A 21,609-nucleotide genomic window follows, 5' to 3' on the forward strand; every position below is an offset into this window, starting at 1 on the left:
TATCACAATAGCAACAACAAAACAAGCAAAAAGAACAACAAACATTAAAACAAACACAAACAAACCAACAAAATCCAACAAAAAGCCCCAAACCAAACAAAAAAAAACCAACAAAAAAAACCAACAAAAAAAGACAAAAAAAGACACACCACAAAACCTGTTCTGATGTTATGCATGAAAGTTTTGGAAGAAGTTAGTTTCTAGGGAGGAGCACATGATCATTTATAAACAGCCCTCTTATAACCCCCCCAAAGCTAACCAACAACTAGTAATCAAACATTATCAGAAAGAAGAACAAAAAATTCCAATTTGCCTAGCTGCCATAAAGCAATAGAAGAAAACCTAAGTAATTTTTCCGTACCCATGATTCTATGAAAAGAATTTGGGTTGTGACTCAAACCGCAAGTTGAAAGGCTTAAGAAATATCCAATTTCTTAAGGTCATTTTAGTAGTGTAGGACAGAGATGAAAATACAATTTCTATTTTCAGAAGAAGTTTCCAAAGGACATCTGAAAAGTACAGAGATATAAACCTGAGATGTAACAAGACTGCAGAAATTATATTTAAGTTTAAATTCAGCTGACACATGGATAAAAATGACATCCACAAAGCATTGTGCCTATTTTAAAGCAAAGTCTTGCGTTATAAATCCACTAATGCTTTCCAGCAAGATTAGCTGGCATGGAGATGAGAGAAATCTAGTTTAGGTAGACTATTTGCAGCCCTAAAAGGGCATTTGAGGAAGCCCAAATGGAAGGTTCTTACAGAGATTAGGAACTCTTTCATAAAATGACAAGCTTTTTTTGCATGTTTGCTTAAAATATAGTTAGTTGATGGCAAAAGTAATTGGTCAGAGGAGAGAAATCACTTCTTCAGTACCTAATCTGTTTCACAGAATAGGTAAGGTTGGAAGGGAACACAGTGAGTCATCTGGTCCAACTTCTCTGTTCAAGCAGGGTCATCTCAGAGCACATTGCCAGGAGAGTGTCCAGATATTGAATAATTCCAGCTCTTTTATATTTCCAGTGGAGGAGATTCCAAAATTTCTCTGTACAATCTGTTCTAGTGCATGGTCACTGCATGTTAAAGAAGTTCTCATGTTCTTATGCATCAGTTCTTGCCCATTGCCCATTGCCTCTTGTCTTATTCCTTGGAACCAAGAAGAGCCTGGATCCATCTTCTGACACCCTCCTTTCAAATATTTATAGACATGAATGAGATCCTCTCTCCAAGTTCTTTTCTCAAGATTGAACAGGCCCAACTCTATCAGTCTTTCGTCATAAGAAAGATGCCCCAGTCCTTTAATAATCTTTTTTTTCCCCTACACTGGACCTACTCCAGGAGCTCCATGTCTCTCTTTTTCCCTGAGGAGTCCAGAATTGGACACAGCACTCCAGATGTGCCTTACCATGGCTGAAGAGAGGCAGAATCACCTCCCTTGACCTGCTGGCACTGCTCTCCCTGGTGCACCCCAGGACATCGTTGGACTTATTGGTCACACAGCCACACTGCTGGGCCTGTGGGCAGTTTGTTTTCCACCAGGACTACCAGGTTTTTCTCCAAAGAGCTGTCTCCCAGCAGGTAAGCCCCCAGCCTGTGCTGGTCAATGGAGCTATTCTTCCCCAGATGCAGAACCCTGTACTTGACTTTGTTGAATTTCAAACTGTTCTCTGCCCATCTCTCCAACATGTCAAGGTTCTTCTGAAGACCTGGACAGCCCTCTGGGGTGTTGGCCACTCCTCCCAGCTTTGTGTCCTCCGTGAACATCTGCCCCTTCATCCAAGCCATTGATGAATAAGTTAAACAATACTGGGCCCAGTATAGAACCTTGAAGGATATCATTAGTGAAAAACCTTCAACCAGACCCCGTGACACTGATTATGACACTCTGGGATCTGTCATTCAACCAGTTCTCAATCCACTGAAGACTCATCCAGTCAACACTTCCATATTTTGTCTATCAGGATTTTGTGAGAGACAACATCAAAAGCCTTGCTGAAGCCAAGGTAAACAATTTCCACTGCTTTCTCCCCATTAATCCAGGTAGTTGTTTCATTGTAGAAGGCAATCTGTTTGGTCAAACCCGATTTACTTTTAGCAAATCCGTGATGAATACTCCTAATCTAATACTTCCTGTCATCCAATAGATACAGATGGCCTTCAGAATGAGCTGCTCCATCACCTTTCCAGGGATTCAAGTGAGGCTGGCTGGCCAATAGCTCCCCATGTCCATCTTGCCCTTTTTGAAGACCAGGGTGAAATTTGTTTTTTTCCAGCCCCAGGCACCTCTCCTGATCACCATGACTTTGCAAAGATGACTGTGAGTGACCTCACTACAGTGTCCAGAAGCTCTCTCAAGTTTTTATCCTGCCAGAGCCCATACAGTTGAGGGTGTCAAGTTTGCTTAGGTGTTATCCAAGCCAACCCTCCTTCATTAAGGGAAAATCTTCCCTCCAAGACTCCTTTACCCTGGCCTGTGTCAGAGAACCCTGAGGGCTGATCATATCAGTGAAGATTCATGCAAAGAAGAAATTTGGTAATTCTGCTTTTTCAGTGTCCCCTGTTACCAAGGTCTCTGTTTACTAATGGGCTCACACTAGCCTTTTGTCTTTTCTTCTGGTTTTGATGCATTGTAAGAAGCCCTTCTTATTGTCCTGGACATCTTTTTCCAGATTTAATTCCAGATGGGCCTTGGCTTTCCTGATCTCATTTCTACTTACTCTGACAGTGTCTGTATATTCATTCCAACAGGCTGCTTCCTTCCCTGCTTTTGTCTCCTGTGTATTTCCTGCTTATGCTTGAGTAATGACAGGAGCTCTTTATTTATTCACACATGCCTCTTGCCCCTTCTGTCTGATTTCTTGTTAGGATGCATCACTCTTTTGCAGGGTTGGAAGTGACCAGCACTCTTGGACCTCTTTTCCCTTTGGTGCCTTTTTCCATGGGATTCTTCCAAAAACATCCCCAAAAGGACTAGTCATCTCTCTTGAAGTAAATGGCTGTAATTTTATTTGTTGCCCTGCTTCGTCCTCAGCCAATATTGAACTTCACAATCTCATGGTCACTAGAGCCAAGGCTGCTCCCAACCTTCATATCACCAAAAAAAGCCTTCCCAGTTCATTAGTGTGAGGCTGAGCAGTACATTTGGAGGACTTGTGGGGTCCTCCAGTATCTGTGTCAGAAAGCTGCCATCAATGCTTTCCAGGACCCTCCTGGACTGTTTCTGCTTTGCCATGTCACTTGTCCAGCAGATGTCAGGGTAGTTAAAGTTATTGTCTGACAATATATTAGAAGATGGAAAACACGGCAAGCAGTGAAATGACAAAGCTTGCTGATGATAGCAAGTTTGATTTGATTACATAAAACAGCAATGACGACAATTACCTGTGAAGAAATAAAGAAAGATCCTGCAAAACAGAGTAAGCAGTAAAATGGAAGATTAAATACATTGTATTTTCTAGGAAAAAAATGAAAAGGCATCAGATGAAGCTAGTAAAACTACAGTGAACAAAAGGAAATAAATTCTTCACTAAAATATCCTTGCCATAAAATATTTAGAATACTAAAATTATGGGCTTGAGCAAAAATAAATGAAACAATGGATTTAAAAATCCATCAGCTAAATACACTGGATTAGGAATGCCTATGTCACAAACTGTTCAGAAGTAAGAAAACATTTTGTAGAAGTATCACTATATAATTGCTTGCTCTCTTTTCCTTATGTTATACCCAGTTAAATGAATTTTTATTATGCCTCTCTACAGCTGTTCCCATATTCTTATAAACTAGGGATTACTAGCAGGAAATTTTATGTTGAATGCATTGTTTAAAATTAGATAAAAATATTAACATATTTGGATAATGCTGACTCAGTAGCATCAGAAAAATTCAGTAGTGAATTGTGGCCAACAAAGCAGGAAGAACATAAGAGTAAAATGCAAAACCAATTAATATCTTGGCATTAAGTTAACAAGAGAAACAGTGCCCCAAGTTTCTGAAATGGATGGACTTTGGTTCAGTAAGTTAAAGAGATATCTGAAATAGAAATTATTTTGAATTATAAAACTTACAATAACTTTCAGCAGACATGGAATTAGTATAGAGAAATTTATCCTGTATTAGTAAACTGTTGGTTAGTAGTGTTGCACAAAAAGAAGTGTTTAAATTGTTTTTTTTTTTAAATACAAAGCAGTTTTTGCTTTTTTTAAGAATTTGAACTAATCATGAGATGTACATGGATTAAAATAATTTGCACGGATTTTCACCATCAGTGTGAGTCCCTGCATGTCACCCTTTCTGCAAAATGATGTTAGGATACATAAGGAGTAGAACTGGGGCAAGAATCAAATTAGGCAATTTTTATGATCCTGACTAGTTAATGCACCACAAAACGCACAAAGAAGAAGCACATGATGAGAAACACAGAGAAGAGTGGACAGAAAGGCAACAGAAAGCATCAGAACAATGAAAATACCACAAGAGTATATATACTGAAATTTATAAAACTGAACAGTTCAGAAAGTAGAAATATGTCATAAATTTAATTCCTGATTTTGATGTGCAGAAAGCAGAAAGGTTTCCCTTCCCCTATCCTCACAAAACAGGGATTACATAGTATTTCACTAAGGAAACACAACTGTCTTGTGAAACCCAAAATTACACAATGAAACTGTCCAGTTTCATTTCATGAGGTGTAGCTGGTTTTTTGTTTTTGTTTTTGTTTTGTTTCGTTTCATTTTGTTTTGTTTTGTTTTTAATTAGCAAATAATAAGAACAGAAAGAATTAAAGCTACATTTTTTTTGGTATAATAAACATGAAGGCATGTTTCATAGATAAGTTACTTTCTCAGTTTATCAAAATGAGATCTTCCTGAAGTCTGTGTTATGGTAAATGTATCTTATTTCACACAATTGAAATTTGTGTTTCTAGACATAGTTAGGGGATTAACAATGGATTCAAATAATTCAGTATTCTGTCACCAATAGAAAAGTAATTGCTAGGGCAGCCAGTCGTGGAAAAATATCTCTGTGCCGTCTGTGACAAAAAACCTCAGATGTGTCTGAAACTCAGTGCTGACTGCTAGGAAAATAGGATGAAATGTGGATCTCAAACTCCAGAAGGCTACCCTAGGCTGCATTAGTATCCCAAGCACTCAGGAACACAAGCCATGGTATTTGAAGCAAGATGAACATCATGCTTTAAGCAAAAAGAAATCTTCTGAAATACTGGGTGTCAGAGTGTAAATCCCATATCCTAAAATTAGATCATCAATGTGGAAAATTGAATAAGCAAGTCTACTTTGCTGCAAATTCACTTTTACCTACCCTGCTATCTAGCTTGGCATCTTAAATAATCCTCTACTAAAACCTATCATTGCACTTCAGTCAGTGTAACCTTCTCCAACTTTCTTTTCTTATGCAATTAGAATGGAGTATATCTGGTGTATTAATAAACAGATTTTGTCCTAACAGAAGGCAGAACTATCAGGAGAACCTTCTGATTTAAGAGGCTTCAAAAATAGAGAAAAATAAAACAGATACACCAAATGAGAAAATTTTCCCTCAGATTTGGCCACAGCACAGAAACTGAGGGTTTGATATCAGGACCTAACAGAACAAGACTGCCCTGAGGTTAGTTTTGTCTGTTTCAGAAGACTCAAATCTGACCTACACAGAAGTTCAGCTTTCCCACATGATGCTTCTAGAAGATTGTTTTGTACTATGTTTACATTACTGATTTCATTTCCTATAGTAATTTTTTCTATTAATTTGCACCATGAATATTTTTATTATTTGTTAATCCCACAAACTTTGTCATATAGTTTATGTTGAAAGAGTGTATAAAGAAAGAGTATCTTAATTTAATCTTTCATACATGTTGAAAATTACAAAAGGAGTGGTGCATATGAAGGCTATAATTCTTAAAATTATCTTGTATAATTTTCTAGAAACTATAATATTCTATAATTTGATTATAAAAGTTTTTTTATGAATCAAAATAAATTCAAAATGCTGCAAAATCTTATCTCAGAAAAATGGGTTTCTTTGACTGCTCTGCCATAAGTTTGTTTGTCTTATATTTTGTGCAGCTGTTTTTTACTATTATAGATGAAGACTATTCAGTTCCAGTGTTTTAATATGTTGGAGATTATTTCTCTGCTACTGTTTAGCCAGATACTTCTTTCCTTTTCACCATGGCTTTGAGAATAGAAGTGCTACTGTGACAATATGGCAACATTTCCTGAAATATTGAAAGATCTTAAGTGTTCATGCAACATGCCAACAGTCTAAACAATTAATTTTTGGTTAATTTTTATAAATATAAATATGATCTGGATAGTCTGAAAATATTCCATTATTTATTTGCTTTACTTGGTAATTACACAAGCAGCAAAGTCTGATCTCATATCTAAAGAAATGATAATGGTTTTCAAATAATCCCTAAAATTATGATGTGAAAATAATTCACTTACAATTTCTAAATGTTCCATGTTCTTTACTTAATAATGCTACACATACATTTGAAGCACGAAAAAGATACAAAACAATTTATACTACAGTGGATAACAGATAAAATATTATATACAGTAAGGCAGTGCTTGTATTTCTGTCCTGCCTAATCCCAACATTAATTATTCTACCTTTTTAAGTAGTTTTATTTTATGAGATACTGGAATAGAGATTTCAAAACAATGAAAATTTATTTACTTTAAAATAGTCTCAGAAATATTTAAATTTATTAAAAATATCTAAATATTTATAATATAATAGAGCTATTAAAACCATAAAATAACTCCATATGCAACATCTTAATGTAGAAGTAAATAAAGACTTTTATTATTTCACAAAAACTTCCTAGATTCACTGAAATGGCAGATACATAAAAGAGGGTCAACTGCTAGTTCCTGTAATAACACAAATCTAATAGAATTACTCAGTTAAAAACTGATAAATACAGATGCATTTAAAAATTAATTTGCCTATTTCTATCAGTAAAAATGATGTGGCATATCCAGTTCTATTCCAGTAAGAAAAGAGATGTCCTTCTCTCTTGCACTGTAAGCAATTATACTATTTTGGGGGACAATGGGAAAGGGCACCTGGTGATGAAATCCCATATTTGCTCCTCATATTCCATGTAGAAATTGGAATAATCTTAAAAATGGCTGACAGGATCAGACCCTGTCACTTATATTTCAGAATATCTTTATGAATTTTGATGGGGTGAGGAATGGATATCTCCACTACCTCTTGTTAGTCAAGAAGCACAGAAGCAGATATTTGGGCATCAAAATCTTTTAGCAATAAACTATTTTAGTGTTAGTAAGTACTGTTATCAAGTACAACACCAAGTAATTAACTCCCACATAAGCAGATCTGTAAAGTGAAACAAAATATACAGTAGCTATATTATCTGTATGCATTTCATTGTGTTTTAGTGGTTTTACTTTGAAAAAAGCTTCACAATTTCCTGAGAAATGTCTGTTAGCAGCTGGAGCACCAAAGGAATGCTATTCTGGATGCTATTCAATTGCATCTTATGACTTACCTCAAACAAGTGTAATTTGTGCCTTTCAAGATTGCTCCATGATGAAAACTAAAACAAGGGCAGTGGGGATGATCAGAATATTCAGTTCAAAAATCAAACTGCTGGATCTAATGTAAAATGCTAATGCAATTGTACCTTTCATGTAAGCAGAAATTTACAAGACTTAAATACATAATAAATACATGTATAAATAAATACAGTATCAGCCTTAGTTAGGCATCTAAGTGAATAGTGGAATTTATGAGGTAGAAGAGGTCAAGATAAAGTGATGCACTTGATTTAGTCAAGAGATGAACAAACAAGTTAGGCATATATTCTAAAGAATTCATGAAAGAACTTAAACTGAAATTTACTTTGATCCTGACTGATAGAAATCATCATTTTCTTAAGTATTTCTAAAAATTCTCTGAAAAGTGAAAATTCTTTGCAATTCTTTGATTGTAGTTAATAATTCAGTGTTATGTTGCAGCCCTGAATGAACTGTTCAAATGCAAATACTCAGTTAACTTGGTCGGACTTTCTCTCAACTTTCAATTCATAATTTCAAAACTTGCAGAAATACTGCTAATCCAAAATGCTACCCATTTATGCATCTATTTTCAGTGTCTACCATCATTACTAGGAAGAACTTAATACAGTTTTAAAAACAAAGGAAGTAGCAACCCTTTAAAACCTGACTTGTCCTCAATACCCTTTCCATCTTTATGACTATTGCCCAGTTTCTGTCTTCTGATGAACACATCCTCTCAGGGATCAAAGTGAAGGCAACTAAGATAAAAAATTTACCTCATACTCTGAATTGGTGATGAGATGGTGGTGAGGAATGCCACAAAATAATCTCAAAAGAAAAGGAGAAAAAAAAGGCAATCCCCTCCCACAACCACCACCAGAGAGCACCTATCCATTGAGTGCTTGCTGCATTCAAATGCTATTTTGTGAACTAAAGTGAAATACTATTGTAGGGCAAGAGAGAAATAGATTCAATATCTAGGCATACAATCACAAAGTTGATTATATGGAGATGCTGTTGTGAATGTTCACCCTTTCTGTACCCTTCTACCTATTCATATTCAATTAATTTTATTCTTGCAGAACTATAGCTTCTAAGAATAAATGTAACTCATGAATAAAAGAAGACATGGCGTATAATAGAGAATAATCCTCTGCCTTCTGCAAACTACAACTGTTGCAAGTAAAATTAATTTAATCAGGAAAGAATCATGTAAATAAAAGAAATGACAACCTGAGCTCTGCAAGTTAGAGTTCAGATCTAAAACTCATCCTTTTCTACTCAAATGAGGTTCTAGAATTTGCTATATTAGCAAATTCTTAAACTTGTTTCTACTAATCATTCTCTTTCCCCTTTCAATAGTCTGAATGCAGAAATCCTAGGTTGTAATGATTATCATCAGCAAAGTACTAAGATCTTACTATCTTAGTCCACTAGATCTGAATATCCAGACTGCACAAGTGCACTCGGACCATAACACGATGGAGCTTTACTATACACTACAGGAAAGTTATGGACAGGAAAAAAAAAAAAAAAAATCCAGCAAGTGCCATTGTGCAGGTTTATTCACAATAGGCACATTTACTCCATCTACCAATTCTCAGCAACATCAGCTCCATTTCTGATACACACAGCCACTGGTTTAACTTTTGCCTCTCCTCTCTCATTTTCTGATGAATAATCATACTTTCTATTATCAGGTTTAGGTGCTAGACAGAAACTATGCAGTTAATAAACTACTTGTAAGAAAGACATACATCTGTGTTAATATAAAAATAACAAATATAACTAACTCTGTAATAATACAGAAATGCATATATATGTATATATGTGTTTTACTTTCGCATTTTTTGATTTTGCTCTTCATGCTCTAAGAAAACTGTATGTTCTTCCGAAAGTATCAAATAGCAACAGATGGTTTATATAGTGCATTATGCACTTTGAGACCATAAAGAATAACATAATCAGGTTTTTCTTTGTCTTGGCTCAAAATTTAGCAGTAATTCAAGTTGTTCACTTGCAGTGGCTCGTTTTTTTTAATGCTATGATAGACATTAATTTTCAAAAGAATGTAGGAAGTATGTTTTTCCCATTAATTTTTAAACAATCACAGAACTATTTCATTTTAATAGCTGTCAATATTAAATAACAGAAAATAAGGGCAAAGTTATATGCCAAAACTGACAGAACTGGAAATAGAATGCTTCCACTAACACGAAGGAAAACATTTCATAATATTGGCCTAATTTTTGGCACACCATTATATTTCCAGTGATGTATCATTACCTTTGTAGTTGACCTTGAAACCAATTGAGCCCACACTTTCATCCGTTTGAAGGTGCAGCCACATCTGATTGCTCATGCTCACAATTAAGTCTGGCACAAAGCTCCCAGTTAACCTACAGATAGAAGAAAATTTCTGTGAAGCCATTAAGCATGCATCAAAGAGGATTTTTTTTTTTTCTGTTTGAAAGAAGTCTAAATAACTATCAAGCACCTTTTTATTGTTTGCTTTTAAATTCATTGCATTCAGCCCACACTACATTAGTTATTTACTGGCTGGCCAGCCAAGACGATTGTCAAATTTCCAATTACAATTAAATTTGATAGTAATCTATAAACACATGCAACTACTGCTTCTGTTGTATTAAAATATTTCATCTCACTTTCAGTTGTTGCTCCAGAAAGACATGCAACTTCCCGAATCCTTAACCTTATCTGGCAATCCAATGTCCATTACTCAGGACATTGAAGGCATATCAATGGCACTAGAAGCCCATCATGAGGCATTACAGTGATTCTTTGATTTTTCAGGTATGCAACTACCCACTTTGAAATGCATGCATAATACATAATTAAAAGAAAGCTGTTATTTTTTAGTAGCAACATTATTATGAAAGCCTGTGTGTACCCTGCACTCTCTCACCTCTCATCACCACTTCTACAACAAAGGAAGAACAGCCTGACATAATTCAGCTGTTGTTTATTCCTTCATTAAGAAAACTAACAAATGTCGTAAATTTAAAACCTTCTACTGTTACAGAGTGATGATTAATAGAAAGAATTCAACTTTATTTACTTTTTGATTTTTTTCAAATTTTGATATTGTTTGCAAAAATATGCAAATCAATGCAATTCTAAATGTTGATGTTATTTGCTGAATGAACAGTGTGATAGCAATGAGGAAATGTGGTGAAAGCTGCACTTTTATGCTACATTGCATTTTCTTCCCAAAATTTTGTCTTAGATTTGGTTATAGTTTATTATCTGAAACATAATGTTGAAAAGTTTCAGGATATTTTTCATTCTTGTAAAGTGGATCACAAGCACAATACTGTATAGCCATGAAAACTGTTCATTTTTTGAGGTTCTAACCATTCTTTAAAGCTAGCTGAAACTTAAAATGGACTATTCTAAATGTATTTTACAGTTAATTTTAGTTCTTCCCTCTGGTCTTTTTTAGGTTCCTTATGTATTAAATAGTCTGCTGTGGGAAAAAAACATGTCTGTTTCCCACATCTGTGTTCACAGATGGAGCAACTAGAAAGACTCTTGCCAGAACTGAACAAGTAAATGCCTGGCCAAAATAACATATTAACTGCTCATTTTTGTACTAAGGGAAAGTGTCTTCAGTGAGTCCAGTCATTGCCAAATTAGTAGATTAAGAGGATGTTTCTGAGAAACAACACTGATGTAATGATTAACAGAGTTTTGTAATTGTCATTGGTGACTGACAGTATGTATTTTGAATATTAAGGGCATTGAGAATATTAATCTGTCTCTTGTGCCAGACAGAATAATTTCTATGATAAATATCCATCAAACTGTTCAGCACTTCTGTTTTCTGAAATTATTTCTGAAATTTTTTATCCATAGCTTTGACAAGAAATTATTTCCAATTAAATAGTACAGGAGGGTAAAAAACATTTGAAAATGCATTTAAAAAAATCAAGACAACATAAAAATCACTTGTTGCTCTGTTTTTTAAGTCCTAAGGAATCCCTTTAAAACATTTAGGAATGGGCCACAGAGCAATAAGATCCATAAAAAACATTATTTTTTTTATAGGAAGGAAGTTATTTAATAGAATAATGAAAGTCTGTAGTGGAGAATTATTCTTTCTGTCCTTCAGGGGGTTAATGTTGTTTCCTCCACTCTGGATTCAGTACCTAGATTCCTCTCCTGGAAGTACATGTTCCCTTTTAAGAGCTGAATAGTGAACACTGACAGTAGTAGAAATGGAAGTGTGTGATTATGATGTCTCTCTTTTTATTAAACAGTTACAACACTCAGCAGGGTGTTCTGCACTTCTTCCTCTAAAACTCCAGAACTACTTCTCCCACATATTAGTGACATATATTCCCTCCCTCATAGACTACACTGGGTTTGAGGATATTCAGACGATTGTAAGACTCTCCATTTGCTGAAGACAATCTCTAATAGGAGTTTGGACACATGCACTCCCAACACAACAAGCACAAAAAAACACTGAATTTCATTATTTGTATACTGGATTTTCAAAAGACGTGTTACAGGAACCAGTGCCAAGATGGATATTGCATTAAAAGTCACCTGCAGCAATTGTCAGACCAAGCTGCTGAAAGCAAACTTCCAAACATCCTGGAAAAGTGCTGTGACTGATGTATGCAGGAGAACACAATATTTATTTTCCTTCTTCCCCTCTATCTCTTGGTAATAACACTTAACACTTCTTGACCTTGCATTTTAGTTCCATAAGACACCACTAAGAATGCCTTCATGTCAGTCATCTTTTCAAACAGGCTAAAAATATGGCACACAGATATACAGACTCAGAATTACAAGCACCCAGGGAAACTTAATGGCAAGTACAGAAAAGGCTTTGGAGTTTAGCTACTTCTGTGATTAACATCAGCAGAATAGGAATAATCAGGACTGCGATTACCCATTTAGGAAGTATAGTTCTATTGAAATTCCACTTAACTTCAGTTTTTGCTTCTGAACCTTCCTATCAAGTACTGCCCAGTAAAACTAGCAGATTAAACACCTGGATAAGTTTCCTGATTAACTCTGATAAATTGGAAGATAAATGTTTTCACATTATTAACATGCAAATCAGACATTTAAACCAATGTTGTTCACCAATTTTCTAGTGGAAAGGTAATTATTTAAAAATTTAAAATACAAAAATTAAATCATACAACAGTTGATTTATTTGCTATGCATCATATCTCAGACAAAATCTGCATGGCTCACAGGAGAAAAGATTTACATGGTTTACACAGTACTCAATTATCTTCCATTTTCCATGTAAAATTTAAATGCATTTTAATCCTAATAACTTCACCACTGATACTTTTGATCACATAATACTGATTCTACTGTTAAACAAGAAAAAAAAAATACTTGTGGCTTATTGTATAATATTACTTATTATTAAACCCCCATAAATTAATGGGGTATTTTTTTTGCTTTTCCAGGACCTTCATAGTAATTATTTAAAATTATTTACCAATTATTTACAGAACAGATTATCTTATTTTATGCTGGCAGGTAAAATTTCTAATTAATTTTTTAATTAAAAATAATTGCTCAGGATTCTTTATATTTGTGACAATTTTAATAGTGTAATTCTGTAATTTCTCCCCAACATAAGGTACATCATCAGAAATACTTCTATGAAATGCCAACATCCTCAAGGAAATACAGTCTGTTCTACAGACTGTTCTGCCACATTACTCAAAATTTAAAATAGTATTGCACTTTGCCTTAATGCCTTACTGCAATTCAGTAATGATACTTTAGTTAAACTTTAATAAGAACTTATGAATTGGCACTTAATAAAGGTTCTTTCCACATGAGCAAATATTCCATATAATTTAGGAATTTAAGAATAGATGAAACTGAATTCTAGCATTATCAGCAATAATTTTTGAATTATAGTGCTGCTTAAAAATTAGAAATTACACTACTTCCACAAGTCTCAAATTTATTAGTGGTAGCAATTAACTCATCTGCAATCCACTGAGAGACTGCATTATCCTAAAGCAATTGCACCATAAACACCTGGCCAAATACTGGTCTTTTCATGGATAATAATCCTGGAATTAGATATTTAGGTTGGAAAAGATCTTTTTTTTTTGCAATAACTAATATTAATGAGGTAAAATTAGGACAGAAAAAGAGGTGAACCTTGGGTTTAGTGTACTCAAAAAAACCTAATTCTTGATATCATTCTTATGGTGAATAATGGAAAACTACAATATGTAAAATTGTTTTAATGCATTTCCAATAAATATACTGCAGAGAATATAATTCTAAAGAATTGTAACTTTGCTATTCTTTTGTTTTACTCATGTGAACTAATTATAATATCAGGTATTTGTGAAAGATCAATTTACTTTAAATTAACAGTTAAATATTATTTGGCTGTAACAATATTTTCTAAATAGCAGTTAATCCCTTATATGTAAATTATGTTTTTTAACCATTAGATCACTTTTTTAATAAATTTGGCTCAGATTTGAAAAAGCATGTAATGCAATGTATTTTGAAAACATTCATTTCTCCTATATGATACTGATTTATTTTGACTAGAACTAGAATTACATAAAATGATGAATTATAAAACCAAGTTACAGTATTCTGCATATTTTAAGTGACCATGGAGCAAACACAATCACTGATTTATAACACTGTCTTGAAAATTTTACAAACTAATAAAATCCTTCATTTGTCTTCTTGAGAAAATTGTTAGTATTGTTGCCACAAGCAAAGTATTTGAGAAATATGGATTTTGAAGTAATCAATGATCGTTAGGAATATTACATATCTATATATATGGGCTCAGACATTCTAGAAAAATGCCAATTGAATGACAAAACTCTGTTCAATACTCAATGCTGGTTTGCAATATGTTTTAGGTTTAGGTAACTCCCTATTCAGCCTTTCTCTGTAGTGATTTTCTTCCCTATGTTAACTTGCTCTTTTGACTTATCTATAATAGCCAACAAGCAAATTAAAGTACATCATGCTAACCTTGCTGTAAAATTTTTGCACAAGTTGTCCATATATGTATTTTAAATTTTGTTCTTATACACTTTTAATTTGAGAACACACAAAGGGAGTGCAATGGTTCCTGAAATGTACATATCTACTTATAAGTGTCCACACTGCACCTCTCAAACTTCTCACTTGAGCTCATCTTTTACTTTTGTGGTACCAAGGTCATCTCTTTCTGACTTCAGAAGAATAAACATACAGCAATATATTTAAACTGTCATCTCTAGCAATTTTAGAAGATCAGTTGTTCAGATTTACCTGATTCTAATAATTATTTAGTCTTATCGAAACACATTAATGACATTCTTCAATGCACACAAATTGTAAATGCAAGACTTACACTTGAAGCACAGTTTTAGGATCACCCACTTCTCCTCCATCACCAATTGTCAATGTGTCATAGCCAATCTCCAGATCAAATTCTTCAAAATTTATCTGAATAACCTACAAAATGAAATAGGTAAATATGTTTTAGAAATAAATAAATGTACTTGAGAGATGAGTATGCAAATTAAGCTTTTCAGCAATGTAAATAAAAGTGGTCTTCCAATTAATAATTGCATGTAAGTTTAGCATATTTCACAATAAATTAGTGCAATTAACCTCAAGGTTTTGGTCCATGACATGTGAATTATAATAACTTTTAGGTATCATTACTCTGCTGATCTCCTCAAAGCACCATGATTTTACTTATTTAAGCAGTTGTTACATGTTTATTACAGTTGTGGGTAATCACATTACATTTTGATTACTATATACTCAAAGGGCAAGATAACTTATTGCAGTTTTTTAAATACCCTGTCTTAAAACACCAAATAAATAATTGCACATCACTGAGTAAATGCAGTGAAGGTGAAGAATATAATTTACTCCTGACATCTATAATCTTGTTCAAGTAGGATAAAAAACCATCAAAGGTAAAAGTAATTTTCTTAATTCATGAAGCTGTGTGAAATACAACTATCAGAATCATGACCATTATTAATATCCTATAAATTAAATTGCTCTATGCATATTTTTGCAGGATAAAAATTTCACCACCATTTTAAGGAAATAGTTTAATTTTTACAAGAAAAGAAGGAGAGAGAGGGAAGAGGAAAGGAGAAGGATGGGAGAGAGGAGAGGAGGGAGGGAAGAAGGAGAGGAAGGAGGTAGGAAGGAGAAGAGGAAGGAGAAGGAGGAGAAATGAAAGAAAAGGAAAGGAAAAGGAAAAAGGAAAGGAAAAGGAAAGGAAAGAAAAGGAAAGGAAAAGAAAAGAAAAGGAAAAGAAAAAAAAAAAAAGAAAAAAAAGACAAAGAAAAAAGAAAAGAAAAGAAAAGGGGAACCCCCCAAGACAAAGAAAAAGAAACGAAAAGAAAGAAAAAAAAGAAAAAAGGAAAGAAAAAGAAAAGAAAAGAACCCCAAGAAAAAGAAAAAGATAAAGAAAAAGAAAAGGCATGCTGTTTCCACCCATGTATTAATCATGTTAACTCTATCTTTAGTCCCTCAAAATTTCATATGGATAAAAATAATAGAATACTTTTAATAGGAATTTTAATACTGTAATAAATCATCTTTTATTACAGCTATAATGGAGAACTGAGAGCATTTTGTCTAAAGATGTGGATGCCTTTCTGATGGATTATTATTATGTCCTTGAAAGCTCATATCCCTTTGTTACACTGGGGTTCTGGTAATTGAAGAAGGACAAGTTTCCACCAGCAAACATCAGTACAGGCAATTTGGAAAAGTGACAAATATTCTAATATTCTAATATTGCCACTTGTTCTAAAGGGAGGAGAAAAACTTTTCTTTGCACGTGTAAGAGGTGATATAAGCAGAGCCAGTTGGGCTATTCACATATCTAAACACGTGTATACATGTATATGTGCATGTACATGGGCCATACCCCAGGGACTGCTGTCAAATACAGATTTAGGAGGGCACAGATGGAAAGGACATGGAAAATTGTGTAGGCAAGCAGCTGATTTGCTGTAATTGAGTAAAGAGAAGAAAACCACACATAAATCTTCTTAATCATCTTAGTTAAAAAAAAAATAAATCTGTGTATCTTGTGCTGTTCTAGCCACAAAATTTGTAACACTAGACATAAGAATTTAAACTGGAATCTATAACTGCATTTAAGGCTGACACATATTTCACTCAATAGTTAGAAAACCAACCAACAAAAAATAAAAACCAAAGCCCCCAAATCAACCAAACAAAAAAGCTGGGTTTTTTAGTCCACTTTTAAATTCTGTGCAATTAAATATGCAGTTACCTCAGAACAGAAGACTCCACAATAAAACATGGACAAATAATGTTATTATTGAATTCAACTTGAAAGTATATTTCACTTATCAACAGCAAAATAAATTTTGAAATAATATTGCAACAAAGCCATCAATATTATACACATAATAATAGGAAGATAATAATAATAATAATAATAATAAAGGAAGATAGTATAAAAATTGTATAACTAATTCATGATCAGAAATCTTAATTCATTTGTGGATTACATCTTAATCATGTGTTTTTCATTAAACACATGAAGAAATCTGACCTCATTATCTGGGTTTGGTTTTTTGTTTTTTTTGTTTTTTTTTTTGAACGTGCAATGATAATATTTTTAAAATTAATATCCTTCTGGATACTTATATTAGTTGAGTACCACTAAATTGATACAAGGCATCTGTCTCCTTGCAACTGAAGTATTTGTCTTCAAAAGTTGTGTCAAAAAAAGTAAACTAGGTTTTCTTTAGCACAATCAACATTATCCCATGTGATGTGCATTTCATCAGAGGAGAAGAGACATTAAAGAAGATATTAATTTCACGGTAGTTTTTCAAAATTAGGAATGACCAAAAACCAGACTTTCTTTATTTAACTGCAGAAAAGATCTTTGTCATTATTTTTTAACAATGCTCACAAATAAAAAACTAAGAGAACTCCCTCAAAAATATCCATCTCATTAATGAATATTGTGGAAAGTGAAAAAATAATTAAAACTGATTTTTTTTTAATTCAAAACATAGGCTTCAGCTTCAGCCTTTGCACTAGACTTCAGCTTCAATCTTTCCACTTGTCTCTAGTGAATCTCCAAATAATTGATGATTCTGTTGTAATCTGGCTGGTCTGATGTAATCTCTCACTTTTCCACAATCTGAAATTATTTTCTTTGATAAAGAGAACTTTTTAAAAAAAAATAATCTAAAGAGATGTGCATTTAAAAATATTGTAATTTCTTTTTTCCCCAATTAATATTTTTTCAGAGCAGGATGTTTAATTACAAGATTTTTATTTCACTCTCTTTGTAACTCACCTAAAACTTGTGATAATTGGATAGGTATGACATTAAAAACTGTGGTTCTATAAAGCCAGATCTGTCAATATCCAATAGGAAACTAATTCACTACACATGTACTGTACAAGCCTCTACTGGACAAATAAACCCTGTATACTTCTTGGAAACTCATACTTTGACATGCAAAGAACACACATAATGGACAATATAAAATGTACTTCAAATCTTCCAAATATGCCAACAAGCAAGAAAATAAGTAGTCTTAAGACTATGTTTTCAGAGTCCTTGTTTTACAACATCAGCTTTAGTTTGATAGCACTCAAATTCAGTTGGACTTTGAAAGGGTTTTTTTGGTGATATCGGCATTTAGAGTTGATTGTGATGAAACCTTTCAAAATAAAAACTGAAATTTGGGTAAGATGAGAAATTTACTTTAAAATTTTTAATAAACTTCCCAAAAATTCTGCTGTACCAGCTATCTGACAGTGCTTTTGTTCAGTTTTCTGAAAAAATCTTTAAATGGCAAACCAAAGTTGGGTGCCATCCTTGAATCAGTTCAATGTTAGAGTAAAACCTTAGAGGAATTCTACTTTTTAGTCTGTTGCTCACGAGATTCAACACTTCAAGGAAAACTGTGATTATTTATTGCTATATACTACATATTTTTAAATCAGACTAGCATTACTAAAGTGTGCTATTGATCTGGTTAGTAGATGCATAGCAATCAAAACTGCAGGGGCAAGTATTTTCTTTACCTATACATTCCAGTAAAGTCTATTTTTCCAGTTTCCCAGAGTAAGATTAAAGCATTAATATAAATTAAATGAGAGTCATGGGTTTTATTAATGTATACAAACATTGATCATGCTATAATATATTTCTGCATTCATTACATTTATCCACTGATCATAATCTCTTGCAAAACTGAATAGAAAAAATGAGTAACCACAAAATATTTTCAAATATTTTGGCATATCATCACAAAGATATTTCATCAATTTTGTGCCTGAGCTATAAGATTCTTGATAAAAGGATTATACTATCAAAAGTTGATTCTGGAAGGCAGAAGAAGAAAATGTCAAGATTCCATCTCAGACAGTTTGCCACCAGTCTTGAGCTATCATTTCACTCATAATGAGCCAACTAATGATATCAGATATGCATCTGTATGGCTTCAGAACTGAGAATATCATAAAATTAGGCAATATAATTATTATTATGTTGCATTTTTTTAAAGAGATGCTCAGTAGACTCTAGAGTTTTGGGTTTTCATAGTAGAATTTCTGATAAATCCAGCAGATATCAGACTGCTACAATTATACTGATATATGCTAACAATATCTTGAATTTTGTTCCAGAGTATGTTATTAAATACATCCCTATACACTACCATGAGGAAAAAGGAATCTTGCATTGTCTCTTCTTTCAAGTACACACTATATAAAAAAACAAATTATTCAAAATAAAATATGATGACCCTTTATGATGACCCTTTATTCCTTTATTTAGCTACTTCTTAATAAAATTAAAAAGTAACTAAACAGAAGACAACAGTCTCTCTACATCCTGAGCTTCTCTTGCTATTTATAAACCCAAAAGCAATGAAGAAGTTTGAGTGCCTGATTTAAACCGAAGTTATAAATCCAGACATAAATAGTAATAAGAGGCAGTAAAACTAATAAGTACAGTATCTACAGGGGAAAAAAAGTCTTCTTTGAAAAACAATTTTCTGAAAATTGTAATTGTTTACTTTGGTCTCCAATTATTTTGTAAGTTTCTACAGGGAGAATAAAAGGCCTATTTTAAAAGTAATTTTTTGAAAATTATAATTATTTACTTTGGTCTCAAATTATTTTGTAAGAATGTTTTCAAAGGAATCAATCCTTGGGAGTAGAGGTCTAATTTCTAACAAATTTCAGCAGGTATACCTTCTTTCTGTGCCTTGGAATGTATCCTTTGCAACCCACTCCTTGGGCAAAACACCAGCTCAGAAGTAAAATGAGAAAAGTTTTTATTGAATAGTTAATGACTACCTTGAGAACTTCCTACAGCTTTTCAGAGAAAGCATGCTCAGAAGGATGTACTCCAGACAACAGATTTTCCAGACAGTTGTTCAATATATGCATGCAGTTCCTGGTGAAATTATCTCCCTGAAGATTTTTTGAGGAAAGCAATGTTCCAGGTGAAGTACTCAACTTTTAAAAGTTTCAGAACATACAAAGCAGAATGGTGTGTAGCAGAGGCAAGTGTATGTTCCTCAGGGCTTCTTCTGAAGAAGAGTAAAGATACACAGCTGCACATACTTCTACATGTGCATCTGTTATCCTGAGTCTTCCAATGCAAATGTAACTCTAAAAATATTTTCAGATGTATAGTAATCTTTTCACTCCATAAAATGGGACATTCTACCAGTAAAATAATAATAACATTTCTAAAAGTGTAATGAAACTTTTCTCCTTATAAGAGTTGTTAAGTATTAAGCTAAGATACAACTTAAATCAGCTATATATTAGATAACATTAAGGAATAAATATGAATTAAAACATATTTCCAAGAATGGAATGTGTCTAAGAACTGTTGTTTAACACACGAATAGTTTAATTGGTTATTTTTCAGTTACATATTACATGAACAAAAATATAATTCAAAGTGAAACAGCCTAAATCATAGAGCAACTGTGTCCTTTCAAATTTAATTAAATCTTTGAGTATCAGACAGGATGAGAAAAGTGAGGGTGGGGGGAAGGCAGGAGATTCACAGAACATAGAGAAATCAAAGGTAGAAGATAAATGTTCATTATTATTACAGGGGACAAATTCTCACCACTTGAAATGGATAGTCACTTTATTGAGTCCCCTTCTTGGAAATAGGATTAATCATATTTAAGTGTAGACATCCACAGTGCAAACAACTATATTTGATGTAGGCTTCTTCAAGAAAAGTGAAAAAACCTGCCTTGAGTGTAATCAATTTCATCAAAAGATAGATAATTCACACTAGATCAACCATATCTTAGAAGTGCCTATTAGTCTTGTCTAGAAAGTGAGATTAAGCATTTATATGTGGATGTCTATGCTGAGGACAACAGAAATGTACTAAAATCACATAAGTTATTATTATTATTATTATTATTATTATTATTATTATTATTATTACTAAATTTAGAATCCATTACTTTGGAGGAACAGTAGTTAAAAACAAATGGATATTCCTACCTTGTTCTGAGAACAAACACATTAAATTAACAGCATAAAGAGATTATATATTTTTCTCATGTTATAGTTTTCTGCTTGCATAGAAGTATGCCATATTTTGCTGACTTTCATTCACAATAGGAGGTTCTGAGATTTATTATTCAGAGCAATACAGCATTCTACAATACTTTCAATATCTCCATAAAGTGAAATGAATGATTGTAAATAAATCATTAAGCAAACATATTTTATTTTACTGAAGGTTCTGTTTATCATGTTCTCAACAATAAAAAATGTTAGACAACTTTTTTCTTGGAAGACAGATTGTTAACCTCTAGGCAATTATTTCAGATTGAATTTCACAATTTTGTCTCACATTAAATATCTGGATATTTGCAAATGCTGCCTCATTATACTTGCAAAAATTACAAGTAGTTGTATTCAAAATTAAGTTAATTTCACTTATTTTTATGAAGCTACTATAAAAGAAGATAAAAATTTTGTTCTAGACATTGAAAGAAACAGCTTG

At 33.1% G+C, this 21,609-nt stretch overlaps 1 protein-coding gene and 1 long non-coding RNA gene across 4 annotated transcripts in view; one reads left to right on the plus strand and one right to left on the minus strand.

Moving 5' to 3' along the window:
• CSMD3 (CUB and Sushi multiple domains 3) overlaps nt 1-21,609 on the minus strand; it is a 568,112-nt gene that overhangs the window by 274,846 nt on the left and 271,657 nt on the right. For all 3 annotated transcript variants that reach the window (XM_079302232.1, XM_079302231.1, XM_079302230.1), the window contains 2 exons: nt 14,941-15,044; nt 9,846-9,958 (listed from right to left, as the gene is read on the minus strand). In XM_079302232.1, the coding sequence (XP_079158358.1) occupies nt 9,846-9,958; nt 14,941-15,044 (217 nt within the window). The remainder of the gene's footprint in view (nt 1-9,845; nt 9,959-14,940; nt 15,045-21,609) is intronic.
• LOC306800288 overlaps nt 1-21,609 on the plus strand; it is a 448,386-nt gene that overhangs the window by 274,306 nt on the left and 152,471 nt on the right. The window lies entirely within an intron of this gene.

The sequence above is a fragment of the Erithacus rubecula genome (genome assembly GCF_903797595.1).
Source record: "Erithacus rubecula genome assembly, chromosome: 3".
In the NCBI taxonomy this organism is placed as follows: domain Eukaryota; kingdom Metazoa; phylum Chordata; class Aves; order Passeriformes; family Muscicapidae; genus Erithacus; species Erithacus rubecula.